Source organism: Grus americana, chromosome 6 (assembly GCF_028858705.1).
Source record: "Grus americana isolate bGruAme1 chromosome 6, bGruAme1.mat, whole genome shotgun sequence".
NCBI classification, from domain to species: Eukaryota; Metazoa; Chordata; class Aves; order Gruiformes; family Gruidae; genus Grus; species Grus americana.
Genome location: NC_072857.1, coordinates 43,437,885 through 43,463,466, shown reverse-complemented (window position 1 = coordinate 43,463,466; position 25,582 = coordinate 43,437,885). Strand labels below are relative to the sequence as shown.

Genomic DNA, 25,582 nt, shown 5'->3' with positions numbered 1-25,582 from the left:
CAGGGATCACAAAAGGACTGTTACCACCAAACACAAGCCTGGAGGTGGAAGGAAAGGAACCATACCTTTTGAGGGGACCAAACCAATAGATGGGCTCATCTATATTGTCAAAGTGAACCTTAGCCTGGCACTGCAGCTCTGCCACCTCTGACCAAGGGGTCATTAGCTACAGAAGTGGACGGAATGTCACCATATTTCTGCCTTGAAACCTGATATACAGGAAAGCATAAAAGTGCTGGGAATTATAGAGAGATCCAAAACAACGGATTTAAGACTTTAGCTATAATTAGGAATGAATATTAAAAAAAAAAAAAAATACCGAACCAGTATTTTCACAGTATCCAGCAGCACACTAACCGACCCTTTCGGTGCCAGCTCAGATCGAATGGTAAAACATCTCATGGCCACCTCAGAAAGGGCCTCCACCACCGCTTCCACCCGGGGCCGCTGGCCGAGGACGCGGGGGCTGGAGCCGCCTCCCCCCGCAGCGGTCCCTCAGCCGCCGGGCGAGCCCCACCGCTGCCTGGCCAGGAGTCCCGGGCAGAAGGGCGCAGGCCCTCGGAGCCCCGGGCCCGGCTCCCCTCCGAGGGCCGGTGGCGGGAGAGGAGCCACGGGGGGAGCCGGGGGACGAGGCTCCCGCCGCCTCCCCAGCCCCTCGGACGGACCAGGCCCCCGCCCCGCCCCGGGCGGACAACGGAAGCGACCCGCGGGCTTCCTGCCGCGGCGCCGGCCGGCCCGGGCCGATCCCCCCGCCCCGTGCCCGGTCGCAGCCCCCCAGTCCCCCGGCCCGGCCGCCCTCACCCTCCGACAGCTCCAGCTCCAGCTCCGCCAGGCTCTCGCGCACCTCGGGCGGCAGCGGCACCGCCTCCAGCGAGCAGCCCCCGCGCTCCGCCGCCATGGTGCAGGCGAGGAGCGAGCGGGCCCTGCCAAAGCCGCCGCCCAGCGCTGCCGCAGGTGGGGCCGGGGCCGGGGCCGGGGCCGGGGCCGGGGCCGGGGCCGGGGCCGGGGCCGGGGCCGGGGCCGGGGCCGGGGCCGGGGCCGGGCAGGAGGCGGGGGCAGGCGCCGGCCCCGGGACGGGAGCAGGACGGGAGGAGACGCCACCGACCCTGCCGCCCCGCGCAGCCGCTGCCGCAGCCAGGGACGCGTGCCCCGCGCGAGGGGCGGGGCGGCCGCCAAGGGCGGGGCGGGGCGCTCCCAGGCCGCCTCGCGCGAGCCGGCCCGCGCGCGGGTCCCCTGGCGGCGGGAAGCGGCTGCGGGCGGGTCCCTCAGCGTGAGGCGCCGCCGCTGCGGGGAGCGCCCCGGCGGGAGAGCCGGAACCCGGTCTGCGTCCGCAGTAAGGGCCAGGCTCCCAACGAAAGCTCCCCTAGGAGCGGGCGCCCTCCCGTGGTGAGGGCAGGGAGCCCCTGGCCTGCGGAAGGCCCCGACCCCCCTCACCCCGGCGTGGTCTCACCGCTGAGGAAGGACCTCGGCAGGACCCGCCCTCAACCTCATCCAGCTGCTGTCCTTTCCCTTCCCTTCCCCACCTGCTGGTGTCCCGTTCTCAAAATACCGAAAGTGCGCTTTCTCTCCCTCCCCTCTTCTTCCTCCCAGCAGAAAATCGGAAACAATCCTGCCCCATCCTTCTGACAGCGGTTCCCAGGAGCGGGCATGGAGATGCGAGAGCCTGGATGTAAAGTGGTGCTTGGGCCCGCATAAAGTTTAAAAAAAAAAAAAAGAAAACCACCTTTGGAGAGCACTACAGGGACCAGCAGGAAATGTTTGGTTTGGAGCCTGCATTGATGCAGCGGCTCATCCCAGTTTAACCACAGGTTCCAGGGTGAATGTGCGGCAGGCACCAAGGCATGATCTTCCTCTGGCATTCCTGCAGCCCGCAGAGATGCAGGCAAAGGCAAATCCAGGACCTTGCCAGTGGTCCTGACCACCAGGATGGCTCTGCAAGTACCAATAGCTTTCCTGGAGCCAGAAAGCAAGGAAGAAATCTGGGGAGAAGTTTTCTACCAACAACTACTTCTGTCAGAAGCAGGTCTCCCTTGTGGGGACCAGGTTTGTGTTGGTATCGGACATGGGGCAGGGGCAGTGCAGGCCTCTCCCAGGCCTTTGATGTAAGCGTTTTCTCTGCACCTTCGCCTCCCGAGTGCAGTGCTGCAGAAGAACATGGCCGTGGCACTGCACCTGGTATCCCTGCGGACCCTGCTCCTGAACTGGCGGCAGAATGACAGAGGCTGAAGAGTTTGTTTGTTCTGAGATCAGGGCACCTCACTGCTGAGGAAGACATCACGTGAATGCTGTTCTCTTTCTCACGCGCATACATGACAGGTATAAAAAAAAAAAAACACCACACCACACTGGTTTCACATGGGTTAGCATGGCTTCACGTCACGCAGCACCCCAGCATCCACAGTACAGTGCAGCCTTCAAACAAGGAAGCAGTTAGGAGCTGCAAGTCTCCAAGCAACAAGACATAGGATGGCATTTGTGTTTGCCAGCACCGTGCTTGCATTCTGTGAAATGTGGATGGATAGCATGCTGTAGCATAGCTCAGGGTGAGACAGGCAGACATTTGTACTAGCAGATATTCCAGGTCACTGCAGCAGTAGGAGACTCTCTACTCATGCTCCATTCAGGGAAGATTACCAAAAAATTACTTGGAAGATCAGGCGCTTTCTGGTCCTGTTAACTACCGTGGGTCCTTGCTTCTCCTTCCCTTTTCTGCTCCTGCCCTCTCTCTTCTGTTTTCCCCACCCAGTCACGAAGTGCTTCAGCCTCTGATTTCTCTGCTCACGCTACTGAGGTCAACGTGTTGCAGAGCACGCGTCCTGTAGGACTGCCCTTCAGAAGGCACAGCCGCACCGCACCAGGACTTGGAAAGCCACTCTGTTCAAAACTTGACTTTACCACCCCACCTGGGCAGAAACACTTCTCTCACCTGCACTGCCCTTCAGAAAACTCTCTCTGTGGGAGCCAGGGAGCAGATGGGAGTGTAGCCACAGGCAACACCTTAGCTGTAGCTCACGGATCCTGAAAGACTGATGGGCTTGAATCCTCTGCCAATTTCCTTTCTGAAGGGGGGGGCAGTGCCTGCCTCTTGCCCCCCACATCCTGCCTGCGTTTCTGCAAACAGCAGAGGCCCAAGGAGACTATCTTAGAGGGGTTGCTGCAGTGCATTGGGTAAGAGGAGGCGAGGCAGGGGAATAACACGGCCCTGAGTGTCCAGGAAAGGCTCCAGCTGAACACAAGCCCTGCAGAGGCTCGGGCCTTGCCCTTCAGTGGGTGCCGAGTGCTTGGCCTCTACGGGTGGGGGGGAGCCTCAGCAGCAAATACATCAAGTTACTGATAGCTCTCCTGGCCTAGAGGTGAATTGCTAACAGCCTTTGATACCTGTGAATCTTGAAATATTAAGATCAATTCAAGCAATTAGAGCCATTGCTCAATAGATGTAACCAAACGAAAGGGAAACCATTGTAACTTAGAAAATAATTAGTTGTAAAATAAGAAGCTCTGGAACAATCTCATTTTAAACAGCTCGGCCTTGGAAGAACAGATGCGCAAAGATAGGAAAGTTACAAGGTGATCACAAAACCAGCCTTGAGGGATAAGGTATACCTGACACCAGGACTGAGTCTGAAGACACACACACACACACACACACATATACACCCCCCCCCCCCCCGACCACCACCCGGAGGTGCCAACAAACATGCGTGAGAAAGATATTAGCATATGCTAACGAGTTCCTGGAAAATCCATGAATGTGATAAGCACTACTCGGAAATGTAATGAATGTGTATTAACATAGTATAAATACTTGCTAGTTTTGTCTTTTGGGTGTGCACGTTAGGTGGAGTTATCCCCCGTGCACCCAGCGCTGCAATAAAGAATGCCTGCTGTCTAAAACTTCCAAATAAGTCTTAGAGAGTGAAGTATTTTGCCGCTTTCCAGTAACACCTTACTTCACCCGCAGCCCTCATCTCTGAGAAGGATGGAGTAGGGTGTACATAGGAACACTTCCGTTCTCCACTATTCCGCTGTGCTTGCATCTGGCACAAAGTGCTGAGGGAAAATTGTGTTTGTTCCTATAGCTTTTGTGTGCACACTAAGGAAATATTTGAATCGGTTTCACCCTATCGGTGACTGATCTAAGAGCAGTGAATCTTTGGGACATTAAATTACTTAGACTATAGATTGATTTAAAAATGTGCAAATGCAAAACCAAATTCACTTGAAACAGAACTGATCCTTATGATATGCCAACTTAGGAACACCGGGGCATGCCGGGAAACTAATTAAATACACGTAAAATTTACCTTTTGTCCTTTAAAAGGTGGGGGTTTTTTTATTGTCCACCAGAAAGTGCCAGATCTTAAAACTAGTCATTAACTTAGATTTGCAGTGTCACTACTTACTGGCTGATTAGTACAGGCCCTAAGGTCTAATAACCTTCCTGCTTACAAAGTCAAAATGAGAAGCGCACGTGTGAAAAAGTTCACATGTGAAATTACAGATTTGATTTAGTGATGGTTTGGAATTCTGTTCTAGAAACGCACATTATTTATAACACAAGATATACTCGTGGTATGCTAAAAAAAAGGACACCAACACCATTCGGAGTGTGCAGTCTGACAGAATGCCACATCTAGCGTTAAGGCTCCTAGAATCAGATTTTGAAAAGAAACAGGATACAGCCACTGATCCAGCATAAATTTGTTCAAATTGGTTTGGAATTCTGAACAAGTGAAGTTACTTTTGGCAAGCTTTTATACCAAATCAGGTACCTCCTGTTCGTGGCCCTCTTAAATTTATGCCCAATCAGGTAATAGGTTCTGCTGTAACCGCCGCGGGGTAATAACCTCTGTATGCGTGCCAAGATAACATCGCACAAACTGACCCAAAGGCCACCTGCAAAGCACCACATGGCTCCCAGCTCCCACAGGCACCTTTGCCTCGAGCGGGCAGCCTGGCAGGTAGCAAAGGAGCCCAGCAAGAGGTTCTCCAAAGGGCAGCCAGGCTGGGAGCAGATGCGGCAGGACCACCCACCACAGTTACAGGTGGTGGAACCGAGGGTGGCTTTGCAGTCTCCTGAGCCTGAGCTGCACAGCGTGCTGCCTGCCGGCCATGCTCCAAGCCTGCTGGTGACTCAGGAATGCAGCCCTGGGTGCTCCCACCACCAAATGACAAAAATACACAGCCCTGTCAGGTACAGCACTTTGTCAAGCCAGGCTCCAATCAACCCAGAGGCAGAAGCACGTGCTGAGGAGCCATGAGGACCAGGAGCAGTCCACTACTCTTCCTTGGCCTAGGGTTGGCACTAAAGCTCCACAGCATTTCCTCCACGCAGCACAGAAGCTCTTGGCACGGCTCATTTTCCCCATGGATAGGCTGTCGGCACAAATGGCTCCTCTCCCCTGCTGCTCACGCCAGGCTCCTCTATTTTTCAAGTGTGTCATACCATGCTGTTTTTCAGAGAACTAAATGGGGATCTACCCGACAGATAAAGAAGAGCTTGCCAAGATCAATATTGGACAAAAGCAGTTAAGTAAGTATATCGATCTCAGACAAATGCCAATATCCAATTGTCAAACATCCTGTAGACAAATATCTTTCAATCGGCTGTAGGAGAATAATCTGCCTCCAGAAGAGATTTTTCTGATACTCCAAAGTTAAACACCATGTACACATATGTTTCAAAGGTAGAAACTTCACGTTTCCAGAGTCTTAAAATACTTCTGGTTTTACAATTCTGCCTATACTTTTTCTAAAGAAAAGGAGAAGAATCTTAGGTTATCCCAAGAAGCACTTGGCTTCTGTGAAATATCGTGACAACAAATACCACAGGTAAGTATCACAGGAAGAAGTCTTATTCAGCAGGATATTGGGAATGTCATTTTTGCACTTGAGACATTATGATAGAAACGGGTGTACCACCAGAACGTCTCTTCTCTCCTCTCCAGCAATTTAGTTCACACCTGGAACTGCCTCCCTGGCAGGTACCTAAAGCACAGGGTACTGCGCAGAGCTCAGATTTGCAATCAGGAGTTTCCCTTAATTAGAGGTAGATATAGTTTAGGGGGTTTGTTTGGTTTTGCCAAAAATGCGTACAGTTAAACAAAAATTATGAGCCTTTTGAATTAGGAAAATGAAGCTAAAAGGATCCAGACTAAACGGGACAGGTAACTACCAGCAGTCCAAAAGCTGTGTTAAAAACTTCTGAATCGGCGCTTGTAAGCTTCACTTATTTCTCTTCTGTCCCATTACACTTTAGACTGAACTTAATGTCTGCTTTCCTGCATTGACTGTGTTAATTTTCCCATCTATAAACACCAGTCTAATGCAGATCTATTTTGGACCACAGATGCTCCAGTCTGCCAAGTGTCAGAAGCAGCTCCTTTTCAGACTACTCTGAGTCTCTACTAAGTTCAGGGAGAGGCAAGGGTCCAGACAGCCGAGTTCAGAAGTAGGTTGGAAACAGCTAAGTCTCCCAGGAGAAGACTAGTGCTCTTCTGTCCCATTACTTGCAGCACAGGTTTGCTCGCATGCAGACCAGTGCCCATTACCTTTACTCAAATCATCAGCAAATACAACCTGGCACACCAGTGCCAGGGCAGCGAGAGGAGCCACCTGCCCAAGCTGTCATTTGGAGCAGGGTGGGGGGGACACCCCAGACAGGACAGACGTGCAGCACAGTACAGGCAGACATCCTCTACTGTATGGAAACACCCTACATTGAGCACCGAGGCAGTTTCCCCCTAAAGCTCTGCTCTTCCCTCTCCCCAGAGGGAACACCAAAGGAAACTGGAAGGAGAGCTCTAATACCGAGTCAAGTTCAGGGCTGGGAAGATGAGTCTGATAGGTGAAGGTCACGCTGGAGGAAAATCTAACGTGCATTTGACGCCTCGAGCAGGCACAGATTAATTACATTGCATGAGTTCTGTCAGACCAAATGCACCATGCACGCACAGCTCAGTCACAGAAGAGCTCAAGGAGTGGTGGCTTGGCACTAAAGTGGAATGTCATGAGAAAGACTGAGGGAGGGAGAACTTCTTTATTGTAAAACCAGAAGAGCAAACCCTAAATTCACAGAAGGCTACATGTATCTTTGATATATGGGAGAGCAGTTTAGCTGTTCCGTTATTCAGAATGATCCTACAGAAATATTAAACCCCAAACAATTTTAGGAACAGCAAAAAAAGTAAATGGGTAAGGTGGAAATAAATAACCATACAATGTAAGCATTCACTAATAAAATGCCATTTTAATAACTTTTTTTACAAGGAATCCAGCTATACACTATAGAAAAATAAACACCAAAGAGACTCTTTGCAACTTACAATAGAGTGATGCAGGCACACTTCAGCTGTTAACTGAGTAGTAATTTCACATGAGAATGTAAAACATTGTTCTTAGTGAAAAGTCATTTCCTCTTAAAGTACTAAAATATAATAAAAAGAGTCATATAAAAAACTGATGCAAAAGCACTGCCCTTTATTCAGTTGCACAAGAGATCACAAGTGTCTCCATTCAGTGTGGACCAACTCAGAAGCAAGCAATAACGTGGAGGGTCATGGTACAGATTTCAGAAGCCTTCTCATCACTTTTCCACGTTTCTCTGGCGAGGTGGGCCTGGAACCTGTCCTAAATTTAAATAAAACAATTGAATATTAGGAAACTGCTTGTGTTATGAAGCAACAGGGTGCAGTTAGCAGCACGTAATTTCCTCAAAGTGCTTCATATGAGCTACGCTGAAAGCAATTACCATTTTCATGAGCCACCTAGGAACAATACAAAACACGATTTGAAAGCTCACACGTCTGCCAAAGCAAACGCTTGCACGTTAAGACCAGAGCTCCATCGCCAGCTTGCTACATGCAGCAACGGGGTTGCTCTGACCAACTCTACTACTTTTGTGATGATTCAATACACGTTCTGTTGCTGTACAAGGTCTTGTCACTGAGTAGATGTTTTCAAGTTCATTAGAAACTGGGAAATCATTTTGCTTACAGGCATCGGTCTCTAATTCCTGACGTCATCATTCTGGTAACATGAAAATTATAAAAATGATACGTACTTTCCACAAAATTGCTATTAATGGTGTCCCAGTTGTGGAATACTTATGCCACACTTAGCGTACAGCGAAATACCTTATTTCTATGAAATGCTGTCAGGTTTCAATTCTAAAATCTGTTTAACTATCTACATCTGCCATAAACAATTGCAGTATTTGGGGAAAAAAAAAAAACCCAACAAACCACAGTATTAAGGTTTCTAGGTAAAATTCTGCTGAGAACAATGTCAAAGTTCCCATATGGAGGTGTCGCTGTAGCTGTTGACTTTAGTGATATTAGCAAGGCTAAGATTTGTAAGCAAGGTACCCTTTTTTGTTTGTTTTTTTAAACTTCTAATTAGATGAACTCATAGCACTAGAAAAACAGGCAATGTTTCAGACTTTCCCCAGAGCTGTTGTCCAGCCATACCAGGCTCCCATGAACGTTGACAAAGCCAGGATTCCTCTCTTTCTAGAGAAACACGTAATTTTAAAGTTGAATTTATCAAAGTTAACACTAAAAATGTGTTAGGAATGCAACATGTGATCATAAAAAAATCTGCCTCAGAAGTTAACTTAAGAATCATTAATTTTCCAAAAGCAGTAAAGTCAGTAATTGCAATTAATAATGCCTTTTATAAATTGTGGGGAAACCGAGTGAGAACAACACAGCACCTCTGCGGTATAGATTAACGTCCAAACCCGGTATCGCTGAGGAGCCAGTGCAGCAGATGCAATCTGAACGAGCATCTGCAATGATGGCAGGGCCAAGAGTCACTATGTAATGCTGTGACCAGTGACTGAATCCCCACCCCTTCTCCGAAAAAAATCACCACAGAGATGACCTGCTGATGATAAAGACCAGAGGAGTGGCCAGCAGGAAGAGCACTGGTACCTGGCTGAGATTTTCTGGATATGGTCAAATATTTTTCTCATCTTGGGAAAACCGGTATAAAGCCACACGTCTTTGGGCAAAGGCTGAAGGACAATTACAGGAGGCAAGCCTGCCTGGGAAACAACGGTTATGCTTAGTGAAAGAAATATGTAAGATGTGTACGTGTGAAGGAACGCGCATGGCCCTCCCGTGGTGCCACAGCCAAATACCTACTGGGTAATCTTTCCAGCTTTTGGCTGAAATTAGGGGCAGCCAAGGGCAGTGGTTGGTGGAAGGAAGTGATCAGTGCTTCCCTAGAGATCAAGGATGGTAGTGACCCAAAAGCAGTATGATGAAGTAAACTGATTTTGGGATGAGCAGCCAGAAGAACATGGGGAAGGAAAGAGCCACAGCAGATGAAAGGGACGAAGGCTGGGTGAAAACGTCAGTGGCATTATCTGACCTGGTGGCCCGTATTAGCTCAGACCAGGAAACTATCGTATTTGGTCCAGCCCAAGTGACTCTGCAGCTGGAGGTCCAGCTCTGTCATTCCCACCCAGACATACTGATACGCTGGAGAAGGTTGAGGCTGAAGTCTCAAAAATAACAAAACACTGGAAAACACATCTAATCATACCCTGACAGGAGATGATTTGAGGATGGCATGATAACAGTTATAATTTCTTTCTTGGGACAAGGAATTTCCATGATATAACTACGATCTAACAAGAGCGAGCAACTAGAAGATTAAACTAAGTAAATTTAGTCTAGAAATCAGGTGGGAATGTTTTAAATAGCAAAGATAAGTGCCACTAACAATCCTTTCTGTGCTTTTTGATCTATCTTAGAACTAGATGGCTGTTTTTAACAGCCTCCAAATTTCTTTTAAATTTGCTATGGAAAATAAGGAAGCGATAAACGAGGGAAGTATTATAGTTTGTGCTGCAGAGAAAGCCCCGTTCGGCTATTACAACGGTTCTCTTTGACTTTAAAGCAAATTAACTCTATACACAACTGCAACACTTGCTCATTTAGACTTGATACCAGGAGGGGGGGAAATCACATGAAATTATTCAGCCTTATCTCTGAAGAATTTCACTAAGAACTTATTTTGAGAAATGCCACACTCGGACAAGTTTTAGATATGATTCACAAAAATGTCTCATTTCAGAGACTTAATTTTTTCTCCTCCTCCCCCAATAATTACAATTATTCATTAAAGCGATGCTCTTTACATGCTTTAAGTGTTATAGGCAGTATGTAGGAAGAACCTTGCAAAAAGCAGCCCAGACTGCTGGCAGCCGTGAGGGGTCACAAGGTGGTTCCTACCTGGTTGTGCACCCCCTAGTCTTTGCTGGATAACCTCTAAGCGATGGATGTATTCCGTTAGCGATCGCTCAGGGTCCTGAGCAGGCACAAGTGACTTTTCTGAAGCTGAACTTGTGGATGGATGCAATCTTAAAAAGAAAACAAATTATTTACTTTTCTCATGCTATCCTCCCAAATAAATATGATAAAGTTACATTCATATAGGCAGTAATTCAGTGCAAAGCAAACTATAACAACAGTAAAACCCACCACCACCCAAAATTTACGTATACAACAATATAGACTGGGCAGCTTTGTATACAGAGGAGTCAGAACAAAGGATGCTTTGGTAAAAGCTGGAGCATCTGTGAATCTCTCCCTACTAATACGCAACACAAAGTCCCTCGCGTAAGGGGGCTGCGGTCAGAGACAAGTCCAAATGGCCAAGTGAGAAAAGACCCGCTTCTGCGGAGGAGGACTGACAAGGAGCACGCTGCATCCAGGCGCGTGCTCTCCGGTTCAGCAGGTAAAACGCTACCTTGAGGGACAAGGTTGAAAGGGGGGACCCTTTAGACGGCTCCCTGTGTTTCCTTTCTGGACATTAACAACAGATTTCAAATATTAGCAGAAATACACGTTGGAGGGAACACTGTGCAAACATGCTCCTGTCTGGAGTTAGGATTTACTCCTCCCCCTGCACCCTCCATGAGCAGAAGGTAGTTCCTATCCATCCCTTCCTTCCTAGCTTTGCCAGGAAACAAAAGCAGCCACAGGCATCGTTTAACCTATCTCATGTCCACTTCAGAGTTGAGCTACCACTAACCCAGTCACACAGAGTAGTCAGTGAAGGCCTACTACTATTAATATCCTCCTTCCGTACAATGCAAGTGACTTTTCTTGATAGGTAATCTGCCAGCTGCTGTTTCTGGCTGTCTGATAGATGCCATGACAGGAATAGGGCAAGGTAGAATTCAGTCTTTTGGGAAATGCTTGCAGGTCTCTAACTCTCCAAAATATTTTGCTAAATTCTATGGAAACCAGAACACTACCTGTCCTTTGTGACAAGCACTATCCTGTCCCCCAAATCAGTCAGCAACATTAAAATGTTAAAAAACCTAAAACAATATGGAGCATCTGCTGTCTTTGTGTACCTCTAGATCACCACAGTGACTCCCTTGCTGCTCCTTTTTTCTTTATGAAGAAAACCCTTGCCTGCTGGTTGAAGTTTCTAATTTAGCAAGGACATTAAAGAAACAAACAACACGCCCCAAGCCGATGGGACTGAGAACAGCTACCTTCCACATCAGCTCCTGCAAATCCTTACTTTAAGCAAGAAGCCACGTACAAGGAGAGGAGACGCTACACCAGTAACGGGCTATTAATGCCTGAGGTTACTCTGGGGCCTGGGAGAGCCCGGGAGTGGGCAGGTCAGCAATGGCTGAAGGCAACCTTCCTCCAGCTCAGCCTTGCAGCTCAGGCGCTGTCTCAGCAGCACTGTGCAGAATGTCACCCGTGACATCCAACCCAGCAACAAGTCGCTGGGGTTCTATTTGTGCAGAACTGGCCATAATTCATTAAAAACTGCAGCTGCGCACACCCTGCAAGTTCCCCGCCTCCTGTTCTGTGCGCATGCAGAGCCTGAAGGCAGCTAATACTAATGCAATGCTGCCACATGGCAGGGGAGACGCTTCCACGGGATGCTCAGAAATTAATCTCCAACTTGGACAGCAAAGGCAACAAGAATTACCCTGCAAAGAGGGCTAACAGACATGGCCGTTGTAAATCCTGTACCCTGTCCAAATTAAACTGGGGAGCACCACTAGGAATGCTCTTTAGTCCAAGAACGTCAGACATGCTTAAAGCAAATGAGAAGTTGTCTTCTCCTGTACCATCTTGAAAGAAATAAAACATTTACCAGATCTAAGATTCACAGATTCAGAGATTGGGAAGGGTTGGAAGGGACCTCAGGAGATCACCTAGTCCAACCCCCTGCTACAGCAGGATCACCCAGAGCAGGTTGCACAGGATCACATCCAGGTGGGTTTGGAATCTCTCCAGAGAAGGAGACTCCACAACCTCTCTGGGCGGCCTGTCCCAGTGCTCAGTCACCCTCAGATGGAAGAAGTTTTTCCTCACGTTGAGATGGAACTTCCTGTGTTCCAGTTTGTGCCCGTTGCCCCTTGTCCTGTCACTGGGCACCACTGGGAAGAGTCTGGCCCCTTCCTCTTGACATCCACCCTTTAGATATTGATAAATGTTGATCAGATCCCCTCTCAGTCTTCTCCAGACTAACCAGCCCCAGCTCTCTCAGCCTTTCCTCACACCAGAGATGCTCCAGCCCCCTTATCATCCTCACAGCCCTCCGCTGGACTCTCTCCAATAGTTCCTGGTCTGGAACTGGGGAGCCCACAACTGGACACAGAACTCCAGATGTGGCCTCACCAGGGCAGAGTAGAGGGGGAGGAGAACCTCCCTTGACCTGCTGGCCACACTCTTCTTAATGCAACCCAGGACACCGTTGGCCTTCTTGGACACGAGGGCACACTGCTGGTCAAGGAGAGCTTGTTGTCCACCAGGACTCCCAGGTCCTTCTCCACAGCGCTGCTTCCCAGCAGGTGAACCCCTCACCTGTACCAGTGCCTGGGGTTATTCCTCCCCGGGTGCAGGACCCTACACTTGCCCTTATTGAATTTCATTGGGTTCCTCTCCACCCAACTCTCCAGCCTGTCCAGATCTTGCTGAATGGCAGCGCAGCCTTCTGCTGTGTCAGCCACTCCTCCCAGTTCTGTATCATCATTAAATTTCTCCTCTCATTGAAGTCCCAACTCCAGTAAGTGGTTACATTTTGATGACCGTGTCCATCAGGGCCATTACCAAGGGCAGAGATTGCAGACTGACCTGTTGTGTAAGCAGGACCTGGGCGAGCGGCTCACAACTCTCGCCGAGCCAGTTCTGTGGCACAGCCCAGTGTCGCGGGTGGGGGGAGAGCTGAGATGGACAGCTGGGGGCTGCTGCTGCTGCTGCTTCAGGATTTCTGTTCTAGCACCACAGGCTGTGTTAAATACGAAACAGTTTAAAAATACGCCCTGGGAACCAGTCATAACAGGCTATCATAAACACGACGGATAAAAGCCACAAGAATTACAGCAGAGTACTGTTCTGTTTGGTTTCAAATGCAGCTAAAATACACTTTCTACAGCTAACTGCTGGGTTTTGTTTGTTTTCACCAGATTTAACAGAAGTTTGACATTTTAATGTCGAACAACTGCTTCCTGCAAATGGAGAACTTGCACCATTTTCTTTCTCTAGACTTGCTTTTTCATCAGCTGTTGCTATAACCACACAGGGGACGTTCCAATGGCCGACATGAGCAAAGTATTTTTTTTCAAGAAATTTTAATTCTTGTTGTTTGCTCTAACTACATGTTACTGTTGACTTACGCTCTCTGACTTCAGAGACAGCAGAGAATGGTGAAAGTTTGAGGGCAGGGTTGTTTTGTTTTCATTAAAAGAGAAAAACCCCTTCAGACAAGCCCTTTAAATCACAAAAAGAAATTAAATACTTTTTTAATGAGGCTGCCAAGATGCTATTTTGTAGTGAGTTAAAAAGTTTAGCATGCATTTCAGGATTCAAGTTTCATAGGAACCACAGTGGGTTTACGTAGGGAGTTTTTTTAAAATAAGTATTTCCAGCAACTGAGAAACAGTGAAAATTATGTAGTACCAGGTAATGAAAAATGCGCTATTTCATCTGAATTTTGTTTAGTGTTGAAAAGCCACAAGTAAAGGAATACTACATAAAATGGGACAGTTGCGCCATACCGGGTACTGCACGAAGATGTTTGAATTCTCACCAAACACACCCATACGTAACGCAGAGGGACTGTCCTTACTGACCTGCATCAGACCATCTACCCAGCTGCTCCACTTTCTCATCTTTGATAGCACATCATAAACCCCAGAGAAAACAGTTATGGGATATCTGCTGTGGATTATCTGCCATCTTCTGAACCTCCAGAACCACTGAAAGCCCTTTTTCACCTCCGGCAGCCCTAGCGAGTGCACCACTTCTAAGACTTACTTTGATGCTACACGTACCCCTTCTAATACTATTACAGCAGTATTTGTCCTTGCCTTATTAATAACTCATGGCACTAATTTCCATTACAGGTAGCTTCAAACTGTACAAGACATCATTCTCTGATGAGTTTTATAAACCCAGGACTCTGTTTCGCAGCTCGAACAGTTGCAATGAAGAGAGAAGAGGAGCAGCTTGGTGTTGCTGTAAATTATAAATTCTGAAAGTTGTCAATTGTGATTTCTTACAATGTCCTTGCAAACTCATCATCATTGTGTGCAGGAAACGGATAAACACATTTGTGTTAACGGATAAACAGATTTTGCTACTTCAGTGGGTATTTTTTTTGGTTTTGTTTTTAAACGAAACACATCACTAAAGAGAAATTATGATTAAAACAATGTACGTGTCCAGAAGGCTTACCTGTATTACCTCCTATACTGTGAGAAATGGTTTCGCCCTGTGCATTCTTCCTGCTAACTTTGTTCCACTTTTTCACCAAAAACTTTAACCTTAGCAACAAAATAAATTTGCACAATCATTAAAAATAAGCAAAAATACATTGAATTTGAATACTAAACTCTTTGTTGGCATGAGACGTATTAAACAACATAAGTAACAATCCTTGCAGGAAGGGAGGAAGAATTCTTCGGCTTCAGTCTTTGGAACGAAGGCTTATCCCGTTCGACTCTGCAGCGATCCTCTGACGGACGGAAAGGTTTGCTCGGTTTGGCACTGCTCCTCCACCATCCCTAATCTGCAGAGTGATGTGGCAGCTCCTCCTGCCTCTGAGGAGTAGTTTGGAGCTCACTGTTCCCACCTCCTTTGATATTGCTATCGTTATAGCATCCACGTCAAAGACAGCAGCCTACAAACACCCTGTGCCATCTCCTCCAAGTCTTAAATTTGCTAGTGGTAATTTTTTACTAGACAAGGAAATTGCTTAGAAGTAACCACCTATTACATTTAAAACTGGGTTGGGTGGGTGGTTGGGGTTTTTTTCTCATTAAATGGACTCAAAAGCCATTATGAGATGGCACATTGTCCCAAGCACAGCTAAAAAAACCCGTTTGGTAGTGACAGGGTATGATAGAATCACACCCAGTGAAACACAGGCCAAGAGAGGAAAACCAGCCCTGACGAGATGGTGACATTCTGGCACAAGACAGACCATCCAGGCAGTCCCCACAGACAGGGGTCAGACCTGAAAGGATGCTGTGGGTGTGCACTGATTCGCAACTCTATTGCGGCTGGGTACGTCTCGAGGCAGGAGCAGCTTTTTATAAATCCTTAGTGTAGGATGCATGCAACCAGCGCTGACCCTGGAATAGCAGTTTGGCCAAAGTTGTAGCTCACAAGTCATGTGTGAACTAGTTTCGGAGGTTGCTTTTGCTTAATATTAACGTAGGATAAACCACAGGAACTATCAATTTTTAAAATTTCCAAGAAAACACCATGTGTGAGAGACATCGAGTGTTTGGGCTTTACCTTGACACGGCGATGATTGCCCTGGCTGCACATCTGAACTTGGTGAAAGGACGGGAACGCGATCCAGAAGGCTGCAGGTCTGCAGGTGAGGGGTAGATCCCCATGCGTGCTATTAGAGAGAGCGTTGCCTGCTCACAGTCCTGAAATCCACCAAGGAGCAGCAAGAGGTATTTCTTCTGATAAACCAGAGCTTTTCTAAAGCTCTCTGCTCTAAGGTACTTCCTGTATAATCTCTGCAACTGGAGAAAGGAAAAAGGGGGAAAAAAGTATTCAATCTGTTAAGATTTAGCTACAGAATGCTTAGAAAAGCGGGTCGCTTTTTCCAGCAATATCTCCCGCAACTTGGCTGTGCATGGGTATCTAAAAACCTATTTTGCTTTACAAAATTGTAGATAGCTATTTCATAATTATGAAGTATGGAAGCAGTGAACATTTATCTCTAAAATGAAATTCTGAGAAAGTATTTGTATAACAGACTCCGTGACTTGGCCAGTTTTGGTGCAAAGTAGCAGTATGACACGCTGGCAGTTTGGACACCAGACGTGGAGCCTTGTACCAAGTCCACTGAATTTCTTTGTGTCTATGAAGTCTCGGCTAGGCTAGACAATGCTGGTTACTGCTTGGTGTGCAAAAAACCAGGACAAACAAGCTGTCTTCACGTCAAACGCCTGTGCTGAGGACACGAGGGGAATTGGAACAATTCTGTACCTGGCTAAAAAGCCCCCCCCCATTTGGAGTGTCAGACTGCCTTTGGTCTCCTGCATGTTTCAAAGCAAAATTGTCATAGCCAAAACTCTGAAACAGTTTAACTCTGTAACAAAGAAAAGAACATCTGCTTTGAATAAATATTAACTAGAAAGCATGTTGGACTAAGTGCCCATCTGACTTGATTACAATCAAATGTGTCAGAAAAATAAAAAGTATTTAAGATCAGGGGGAAAAACATTCAAAATCATGGATGTTTGATATTTTCATGCTTAGACAAGAAATCTGAAGCTCCCTCTCATTTAAGAGTAGAAGGAGATTCAAAGAGCTGGGTTACTTTTGGGGCAGGTTCCTGTCTAACACCAAGAAGGTTACAAAGGAACTTCCCTGATGAGGGACATACAGGGAAAGTGCTGTCCCTAATTTAATAGGCAGTTTATAAAACTGTTCCTCTATAAAATCATCTTTTAAAATAGCAACTGAAAAAGATTACAGCAATAAGTTAAATGCCATAATCTGACAGATACTTGTATCCCCAGAAATCTGAGCTGTACACTTCCTGGCTCCTCTGATAAATTTTATCAGCTTTATTAAAAAAAAACCAAAAAAGAATTACTAAATTACCTGTTCTACACGGACATTAATCCCTTAGAAAATGCCCAAGAACAACACTACCAAGGACTGAGCTCCCCAGAAGTTTTATGCTCTTGAGTTGGATAACAGTCCTCACAGAGCAAGCCTGTACAACAGGCAAGACAGCGAGAGCAAACCACGTGCGCTAACGGCCACAGCACTGCCGCTCACCGAGCTCCTGGCAGCCCGTTTGCTGGCCAGCAGCAGCTTTTTACCTTCAGACTGGAGGTTTCTATCACCGGTTTGTTTTCAATTTCAACAGTCGCTTTAGCCAGTTCGGATTCAGCCTGTTTCAGTGCATTCTGCAAAATGCTTCTCTCACGCTGCCAAGCGTCTCTTTCCAGTTCTTGAGCAGAGCTGGTATCATCCGTAGATCTGATCTAAAAACAAAACCCAAAGGAAGTGAGCTGTGATGGTTTTTGCATGTCACTTCCACAGCCAAGCACCTCAAACTGTGCATACAGTTAGTTTCTTACTCAAACTAAAACATAAAAATAATGAGCCTGAAAATCAGCAATGGCATTCAGGCGTTAAATGGTAGGACGGGAAACGGAAACACAGAAACAGCCCTTCTTAAGGAGTATCAAACTAATGGTCAATCAAACTACCCCTTCTCCACAGACTGGTCTGATCAGCTTCACGGGAATCCTGTTCCCTTTAACAACAGAGTCTCCCAAACACTGGGAAACGGGAACAAACCATCTGGCTTTCTTCACATCCCAGGCAGCACAGAAACTGTGAAGAAAGATGCCAGTGTACATCTGTGCACAGAAACATGTTGCAAAGCACCTACAGAAACAAATTCTGAGAAATCACGTTCCATTCTGAGCCGTTCAGTTTTATGGCAAGTCATCTCCTGCAGGAACGAGACCCACAACTCCAGGTCCAGCTCTCTGTGGAAGTTCTGCCTTCACAACCCTCTTCGTATCGACTCTCAATTTAATGGTCGTTACATCAGTGTGTGATGCAGCAGACCACAGAGGAACAAGACAGATTTTTTGAGGCAGTTAATGTTTTATCCTTTGACATAAAATCTGTACATTAGAGGAGCTAGTACGCACAACTGACCCAGATTTCTCCTAGCAACTCATTTTAGTACAGCCTCGTTAGGAGTTTGAGCTTTTTCAGGAGTAACTTCTTATGGATACCTTCATACACCAACACGTGTCATTCACATCTGTCTCCTACAAAGAGCACAACTTGTCAAGTAAAAAATCTTCTATAATGAAGTTTAATAAACCACAGACATCTAAGTCGTCTTACTGCCTGCAACGTATACAGCAACAACTGGGGATCGCAATGCTATCCATACCTCCATGGCACATAACCCACCTCCCTCCCTTTTCACTTTGCAATGTCTTTAAAACTTCTGAAAGCAAAGGCTCACCACTTCTCAGCTGCTTCTTAACACTTCTCAGAGTTCAAGAATGCTTCAAGAATCTAACATTACCTTTGGTATTGTTTTGAATTAAGCGTTTATTTCTGTCCAAGTTAAACTCTTGCACTGTACTTATCTAATTCACAGATGCTCGATACGATTTCAGGGGTTTGTACTGAAGTTAGACAAACTAGAGCACATGTTTCCCTACACACAGCTGGCAGCTGTGCCATATCACACCTGGAGATGGGACAGAAGTGTTTCGAGAACAAGGGCAGAGATAAGGACTTCAGAGACAAAACACAATTCAGGCAAGAATTACTAATAGTAGTTCAAACATGGGAAACAAACCCATCTATATTGTAGTGAGGTGGGGGGGAGGCTGCTTTACATTGGCCTCCTCAGCAAGCATCCCAGTAAGGACCACGGTCCCACCACCCCAGAGCTACAAAACCTCCATTTGAAGGCAGAACCAGACACTTGCAATAGCTGAGGAGTTCCACATGACCCATCTACCCACCTGATTTCTACTGCACCAGGTGGCATTTGATCGACCAGTTGATGCCATATTCATGTTGGTGCAGATTTTTCACTTTTGCATTTTGCCAGTCTCCCTAACAGTCCCCAATTTATCGCAACTCAAGGAGGTGACAGCAGTAAATTCCTTTGGTGTCCAGAGCATGCGGTTCGGTACTTTAAGGGAAGGAGAAATTCAGGGAGGAGACTGAAACAAAAGGAGATTCTGGAAAAAATCAAAGCCTGAAAAGAGGGCAGAGAGGAGGGACAGGGACATTTGTGCCCACAGAAGAAAGGATATCACGGTAGAGTTTTCGCTCCCTAAGCTATAGAATGCCATATGTCTTTAGAGTGCTCCACTAAACTCTTTTTTTTTGTTAAACAAAACTTAAGTCAGAAAATTTGAGTTCCTTTATTTCAGCGTGGTCATAGTCCCGGGAGGAGGCAACTGCAAAGTCTGGCCCAACACGAGAAGGACTACTGTTGTGCACGGCATCCACCGCCTCAATGGTAAGAGGCCGGCTAATTGACAGCAACCAGAGCCCAGAACCTAGAGTGTGGAAAGCATTTCCAACAGAGTTTCTAATGCAGACCACCTCATGGCATCAGAGGAAAAACAAACAGCCCAAACTATTTTTTTCTTTTCCAGTAGAGTAATAACCTGGAGGGAGCTGAGCCAGAAAGACAGCTCAGCTCTGGCAGGAGTTTGCTAAGTCAGATTTAAATAGAGCCTTTAAACAAGGTTGTCTGGTTCCCCCCACTGGCTCTCCCAGCGTTTTGTCTGCGGCAGAGGGCTCTAAAGCATTGAGAGAGGAAGACTTAACCAAAATAACTCCATGAACACCTGCTTGGGAAGAGGTTACGTCCCGCTGCTGAGATGATCCATTTGGCAACCACCTAAGTGGCTGCACAGGTGACAGAAGGAAAGTATTTATTGTATTTTATACATAGTTAGACCCAGGGAGAGCTTGCAGCGCGCCTTGCCAGCTTGTCATCCATCAGTTGTATTACAGAGCACGCAAGAACAAGTTGCAAAAGCCTCTTTGTGCCCCAGACAGTCAGAACTCTCTCTCAGAGGTCTGTTTTCTGGGGATCTGCTGTCAGGCAGGCGAGGGAGCAGAGAGAGCCTGAATCGAACAGAGCCAAACCTGTTAATTAGCCCTAAACCCCCAAATTTAGACTGAAAGGGCTGCAATGTGGTTGAAGATCTCCTCCTTTATTACAACAGAAACACGTAAATGATAGGGCAAGGTTACCTGGTGAATAAGATGGTATCTAAAAACCATGTATTTTGTGTCAATAGACCTGAGCTCGGTCTTTGATAATCCCCAGGCTTGGATAAAATATTTGCAATACTGCAAACATCGGTCAGAATACCCCTCCTATTGTGCTTTTTGAAAATTACTTGACAATTTGCTGAAAAACCACGGTCTCTGGATGCCTCAGCAGCAGCACATCCCAGGGCCTGATATGTCAGACATATTGCATATCTATGAAAAACTGCTGTCAGAGGCAGACTCTGCAATAAAACAAAAAAGTCTGACACTGAAATACGTTAATATAATGACAGTGTGAGTGTAAGAATACATCTTTTTTTCATCCTCAAGGCAAAACACAATTTTCCTCAGAATGTTTTACCAAAAAAGGAAGGGGGGGGGAAATAATCAATCAATCAATCAACTTACATGTGTACTGCAACCCAAGGAATACAGAACTACTTACTGATAATAACAAATACATGCTGTTTTCCTTACCTGAGATGTAGGAGACAATAAATCTGATTTTAGTTCCTTTAATGTCTGTAGTAAGGAGGCTACAGCTTCATCATTTGATGCAGACCAATCGTTAACTGTTCTGTTAAACAGAAATACTTTTTTCAGTACCAGGGTGATTCGTAGTAATGTTATCATACATTTGATTCCTCCTCCCCACTGGATGACCTTTCAGTTTAGAGGCTGTACTTATGCACTATTCACTGCACAAAATACGATGAATACACAGAGAAATTAGCAAGTTTTGTTAATTTTTAAGAGTCAAATTTCTAAATAATGCCACATAGGATTTATTCAGAAGTCTGTACCTTACACCAGTCTGAAATTCTACCATGCAAATTCAGGCTGCAGCAAAACATCACTAGTGTTTCACTCTGCTGCCAAGGAAATCAGAATTACTGCTACTTGGCCAGTCATTCCTGACCCCTAGCTTTGCCCTGCCACGCTCACCGGCGTTTCCCATTCTAAACTTGCAGATGTGTTGATTAACCTGGTTTTTTGATTGTTCTCTAATTAGACTGCTGCAGTCGCTAAACTACAAATGACTCTTTCCAATAGGTTTTCTTTGGAATTGTTCTTTTTAAGCAGGGCCACTTCACAGAGCTAGAGCAAACGCAGGCACACCAGCTTCTAGTGGGAACGGCTGCAGCAGGATGACAATAACCAGTCTGCTGCACCACAAAACCGCAGCTTCACACAAGGTTGACTCTTGTAAGCAGATAGACTACTCGCTCCCTTCAGCACAGGGCTCTCAGCTACAACCCACACAAGTTCAGAAGCAGGATGGAAAGAAAACTGCTATTTAATGAACAACTACTCACTTATCTACGGTTTTATATATGAACTCATTGAGGTGCACGGCTACAAAAAGCAACTGCTGTCTTATCTTCTCTAGGTGTTGTTGCTGCTGCTGCAAATGCGATTTTTCAGTTTCTTTTGCCGTGGCCTGTTTGGCATTTCGATCTTTGTTTAAGGTACACAACAGTCCTTGCTGACGGTTTGGAGATGGGAGACTTCTTTCTCTTTTTTCTAATATTGCCAGTATTTCCTGCAGCTCTTTAATTCTTTGTTCATCCCTCTGGTGTTGCTGTTCCAAGTGTTGCTATTTCAACAGAATAAGCAGTAGTTAATTGCATCTTATACGTCTACAGACATATACATACTCACATGTAAGTGGTTTTGGGGGTTGGTTTTTTTTATATGCATGCACACAGACTGCAAATAAAAGCATTGCACCTAACTAGCACACCCATGTTCCTTATCTCACAGACCACTGATGGGGAGGCTTATAGCAACTTCAGGGCCACTGGGAAGCCCTGGAATGACTCTGGGGCAGGCAATTTCTCCATCCATTTCCAGATGTGGTGACAGACAAGTCTCCAAAGAGCCTGAAAAGCCTCCCTCCTCCTCTAATGAACATGAGGGAGCTGAGAAACAAGAAGGGTGAAATCGAAACTGTTGCAAACCATAATTAGGAGCCTAGCTCAAAATAAGGGCAATGACATGAACCCTAGTGCGGTTCTGGTCTGTGTTTAAGCCATACTCTTCTCCGCCTGGTAACACCCAGCAATTCCCAGCATAGGCAAAGACATAAAGACTGGGTCAGGTTCTGGCAATGATAAACCAAGACACAACCCCCTGAAAACAGCTGCATTTGAGAAATGCAGGAAGAGCTCATCTAATGCATTCTTCAGAACGCTTTGTCTCAGGGAAGGAAATGTTTCAATTAAAGAACACAACCCACAGGGTTTATTCCAGTTTGTGGCTATTTCAATGTATGGCATTCTCACCAGCCTCTCTTGATCCCTCTGCCAGTCCTTCTGTTTCTCCAGCTCTGTTGGTTGCTGCTGCCTTCGCTCTCTCTCTCTCTCCTCTTTCTTGTTTTTATCTTGCTCCTTCATTGTCTTGAAGGGCGACTGCGGTTGTTCCCAGTCAGCTTTCAGCTTCGCCTCCCTTTCCTTCTGGGCCTCTAAGGAATGGCTCACCTCTTGCTTTTGACCCTGAAGAGACTCCAGCATCGCTCGCAATTTGCCGCTGACCTCTCTCTCCTTCTGGGTTTCTTCACAGCACATCTGGACCTCAGCCTCAAGCTGCCTTTTGGAACGAATGGCTTTCTGGTGTGTTTTCTCAATAACAGCAGCTAGCTCCATAGTTCGGGACCTCTCTTCTTCCAGCTGGGCCTGCAGCTCTCGAACAAAGGCTTGTTCCAGCAGCGACTCCCTGTGCTGACAAGAAGCACCTTCTTTCATTCTCATGCTCAACTGTTCAGTCAAAACGCGTTCGTGATTCAAGGAATTCAGGAGCTCCAACGAACGATTTTTCTCAGCATCCAAACTTCTCTGTAGCTCCAACAGTTTGGCCTGTTCCTGGGACAGCAACGCTTCACAACGGGAGTGCTCGATCTGGAGTTCCTTGCGGAGATTATCTGTTATCGTTTGCTCGTGCTCTAAGGATACGGCCAGCTGGCTGTTCTGCACCGACTGCAGCTCCAAGGCGGCCTGCAGCTCCTGTTTGAAAGGGGGAAGCGCACGTTAACGCTTGTGGGGCAGGCTGGCACTGGGCAATTTTCAACCTCCTGTTTTATCCAGGAAGAAATTCAAGGCTGAACTAGAGTAGTTCAGGTATTAAAAAGTTTAAGTTAAAGTTACAAAGTTTAATTTTCTAATTACTAGTGCCAGAAGCATGCTTGTTAGCAACATGGCTCCAAGTAACAAAACCAAAGATCGTCATGCTAAAATATCTTCCAGTATGTTATTTTTTCTTCAATTAGGAAGACCCTCAAAAGGAACTCACTATTCTTTACATCACTCAATCACCTTAACAGGTGTCACCTGAAGCAGAAACAATCCATGTTGATTTAAAAAGAACCAAAAATCTAAGCAGTGAGAGTAGATGTAAAACCTCTGGATTTTAAAGTCATCTGTTTAAAGCACATGGTGCAGACTGATAAAAACAATCCCTCCCTAGGTCCATTTTGGGAGCCAGCCAAAGGAACAGAGCAGCTGCAGGGGCAGCCCCAAGGTGCTCCCAGTCAGAGGTTGCACTGCTCCTCCTAGCAGGGGGCTCTGCCTGCCCCCAGCCAGCACCACCTCTGCTCTTGTAGAAAGCCAGGTCAGACAGGAAGGGCGTCAGCTTTCCCTAGTAGGACTTCAAAGGAGGATTTAGGAATGCAAGGGAGGATTTGGGAATGCAAGACCACAGCAATGTGAACCACGAATGGTTCAATCTATTGTGCAGTCCACCTGGGCCATGCACTTCTCTCTCTGCCTTGGCTAAGATGGTCCCGGCCGTCCCTGCAAGAGCTGTCTGTGTACAAGATGGGGGATGTTAGCACCACGTCCCACCGTGCAAGTAGTAACCAAAATCCCAACAATCACCCACAAACCTAACCATCTACGGGAAAGCTGATGTGAGAGGCCAAACTACGAGGAAGGAGAGGCAGAATTGTGTTTCCTCACTTAGGGCATTTAACTAGCATTGTTTTGGAGTTATCTAGTAGAGTTTTTTTAAACTTAAAAACCACAATCAAAGGTTTATGTTAAATCTTCTTCCTTTTCCAGTCACTGTAGGCCTTTTACAAGAACTGAGTCATTGCTATCACAGTATCAGAGAGAAAGCTGTTCATTTGTTTTCTCTTCAATTCAGAGGAAAGGGAACGAAAAAAGTCTTTGGTTAACCTCCAAAAATACATGTTACATTGGAAAGGCTCCAGTTACTCTCTGCCAAGCAAATGTATCACTGGGTGGTTTTCTTTATCATCTGAGTTGATCATACACATCACATCCTCATAGCACGTTTGCTCTGGAATAAAGAGTGCAGTTACACAAACGTAGAGTCTGGCTCTCCCTGTAGAGCAAGGGTCAGTACAAAACTGGTCCCAGGAATGCGAAAGCGTAAGGCTCCGAAAACAATAAGAAGATACTGGGGGGTGGGAAGCATACAACTTTTGCTTACTTCCGCATGTGCAATTAAGGATGGTAGCTGAAAGCTTTAATTCTGTGAAAACAAAATAAACGCTATGTACCTTCAGTATAAGTTTGGGGATTTTTTTTAAAGTTATTACACAAAAGTCACTGGATGTGAAAGACTGCAGAAATAACCTGTTAACTTCATGCACCAAGGGAGTGGAACTGAAGCATGGAGATGCGGGGCATTACCTCCAAGGCCTTTGTCTTTTCATCTTCTGCTTTCTTATGCTGAAGCTGTTGTTCCTCAAACAAACCTCGCAGCTCTGTTTCCTTCAGGTGCTCAGTCTGCACGTCTTCAAGTGCAGCTGTCAAATCCTTTTCTTTTTTTTCCAATTCAAAACTGCAAAGTTCAAAATGACACTTCTATGTTCAGAACATCCTTCACCAGACACAAGCAAGACACTTTGGGTTACTGTTTGTGAGTTGGTCTATTGATTTGTTTCTTTAAGATGGCCTCTGCTCTTTCTCAAGAGGGTCAGTTTTCAAGTCACAGCTATTTAGCACCTGAAAACATTTACCTCCCTGCAAGCAAAGCTCAATTCCTCTATTTAGTAACAATTAGGAGATAGAGAGAAGTTGTCTATCCTGGCAGAGCAAAACTGTTTTCCTGTGAGAGGAAAACATTGGCATACACTGGGAATAAGTGGGCAGAGAAAAAAACCATACACCAGATGACAGGCAAACTGAAGTACCAACCAAAAGACTAAGACAGAAGCTGCAGGAGTGCGGAACGTCAGGGCTACAGAGAGCTAGTCCCTTCCCTTTTAATTCACCCCTTCAACATGCACTTGTTTGCACAACCTTCTCAGTCAAGGCTACAGAAAA

The 25,582-nt window shown here is 46.2% G+C and overlaps 2 protein-coding genes across 19 annotated transcripts in view; both read right to left on the bottom strand.

Moving 5' to 3' along the window:
• Window positions 1-1,073, bottom strand: part of DIP2A (disco interacting protein 2 homolog A) — a 142,743-nt gene extending 141,670 nt beyond the window's left edge. The window contains exons 1-2 of one of the 3 annotated variants that reach the window (XM_054830887.1): window positions 1,044-1,073; window positions 802-1,001 (exon numbers count right to left, since the gene is read on the bottom strand). In XM_054830887.1, the coding sequence (XP_054686862.1) occupies window positions 802-898 (97 nt within the window). In that variant the 5' untranslated portion in view covers window positions 899-1,001; window positions 1,044-1,073. The other 2 variants (XR_008577780.1, XM_054830888.1) reach the window with 2 other exon arrangements.
• Window positions 1,074-7,202: 6,129 nt separating this feature from the next.
• The window catches only part of PCNT (pericentrin), a 100,660-nt gene continuing 82,280 nt past the window's right edge, over window positions 7,203-25,582 (bottom strand). For 12 of the 16 annotated variants that reach the window (XM_054829686.1, XM_054829677.1, XM_054829678.1 and 9 more), the window contains 10 exons: window positions 24,947-25,097; window positions 22,580-23,296; window positions 21,611-21,891; window positions 20,772-20,871; window positions 17,339-17,503; window positions 15,786-16,024; window positions 14,721-14,809; window positions 13,119-13,272; window positions 10,242-10,369; window positions 7,203-7,629 (listed from right to left, as the gene is read on the bottom strand). In XM_054829686.1, the coding sequence (XP_054685661.1) occupies window positions 7,586-7,629; window positions 10,242-10,369; window positions 13,119-13,272; window positions 14,721-14,809; window positions 15,786-16,024; window positions 17,339-17,503; window positions 20,772-20,871; window positions 21,611-21,891; window positions 22,580-23,296; window positions 24,947-25,097 (2,068 nt within the window). In that variant the 3' untranslated portion in view covers window positions 7,203-7,585. Of the gene's footprint in view, window positions 7,630-10,241; window positions 10,370-13,118; window positions 13,273-14,720; window positions 14,810-15,785; window positions 16,025-17,338; window positions 17,504-19,021; window positions 19,195-20,771; window positions 20,872-21,610; window positions 21,892-22,579; window positions 23,297-24,946; window positions 25,098-25,582 lie in introns of those variants that run through there. The other 4 variants (XM_054829690.1, XM_054829691.1, XM_054829692.1 and 1 more) reach the window with 2 other exon arrangements.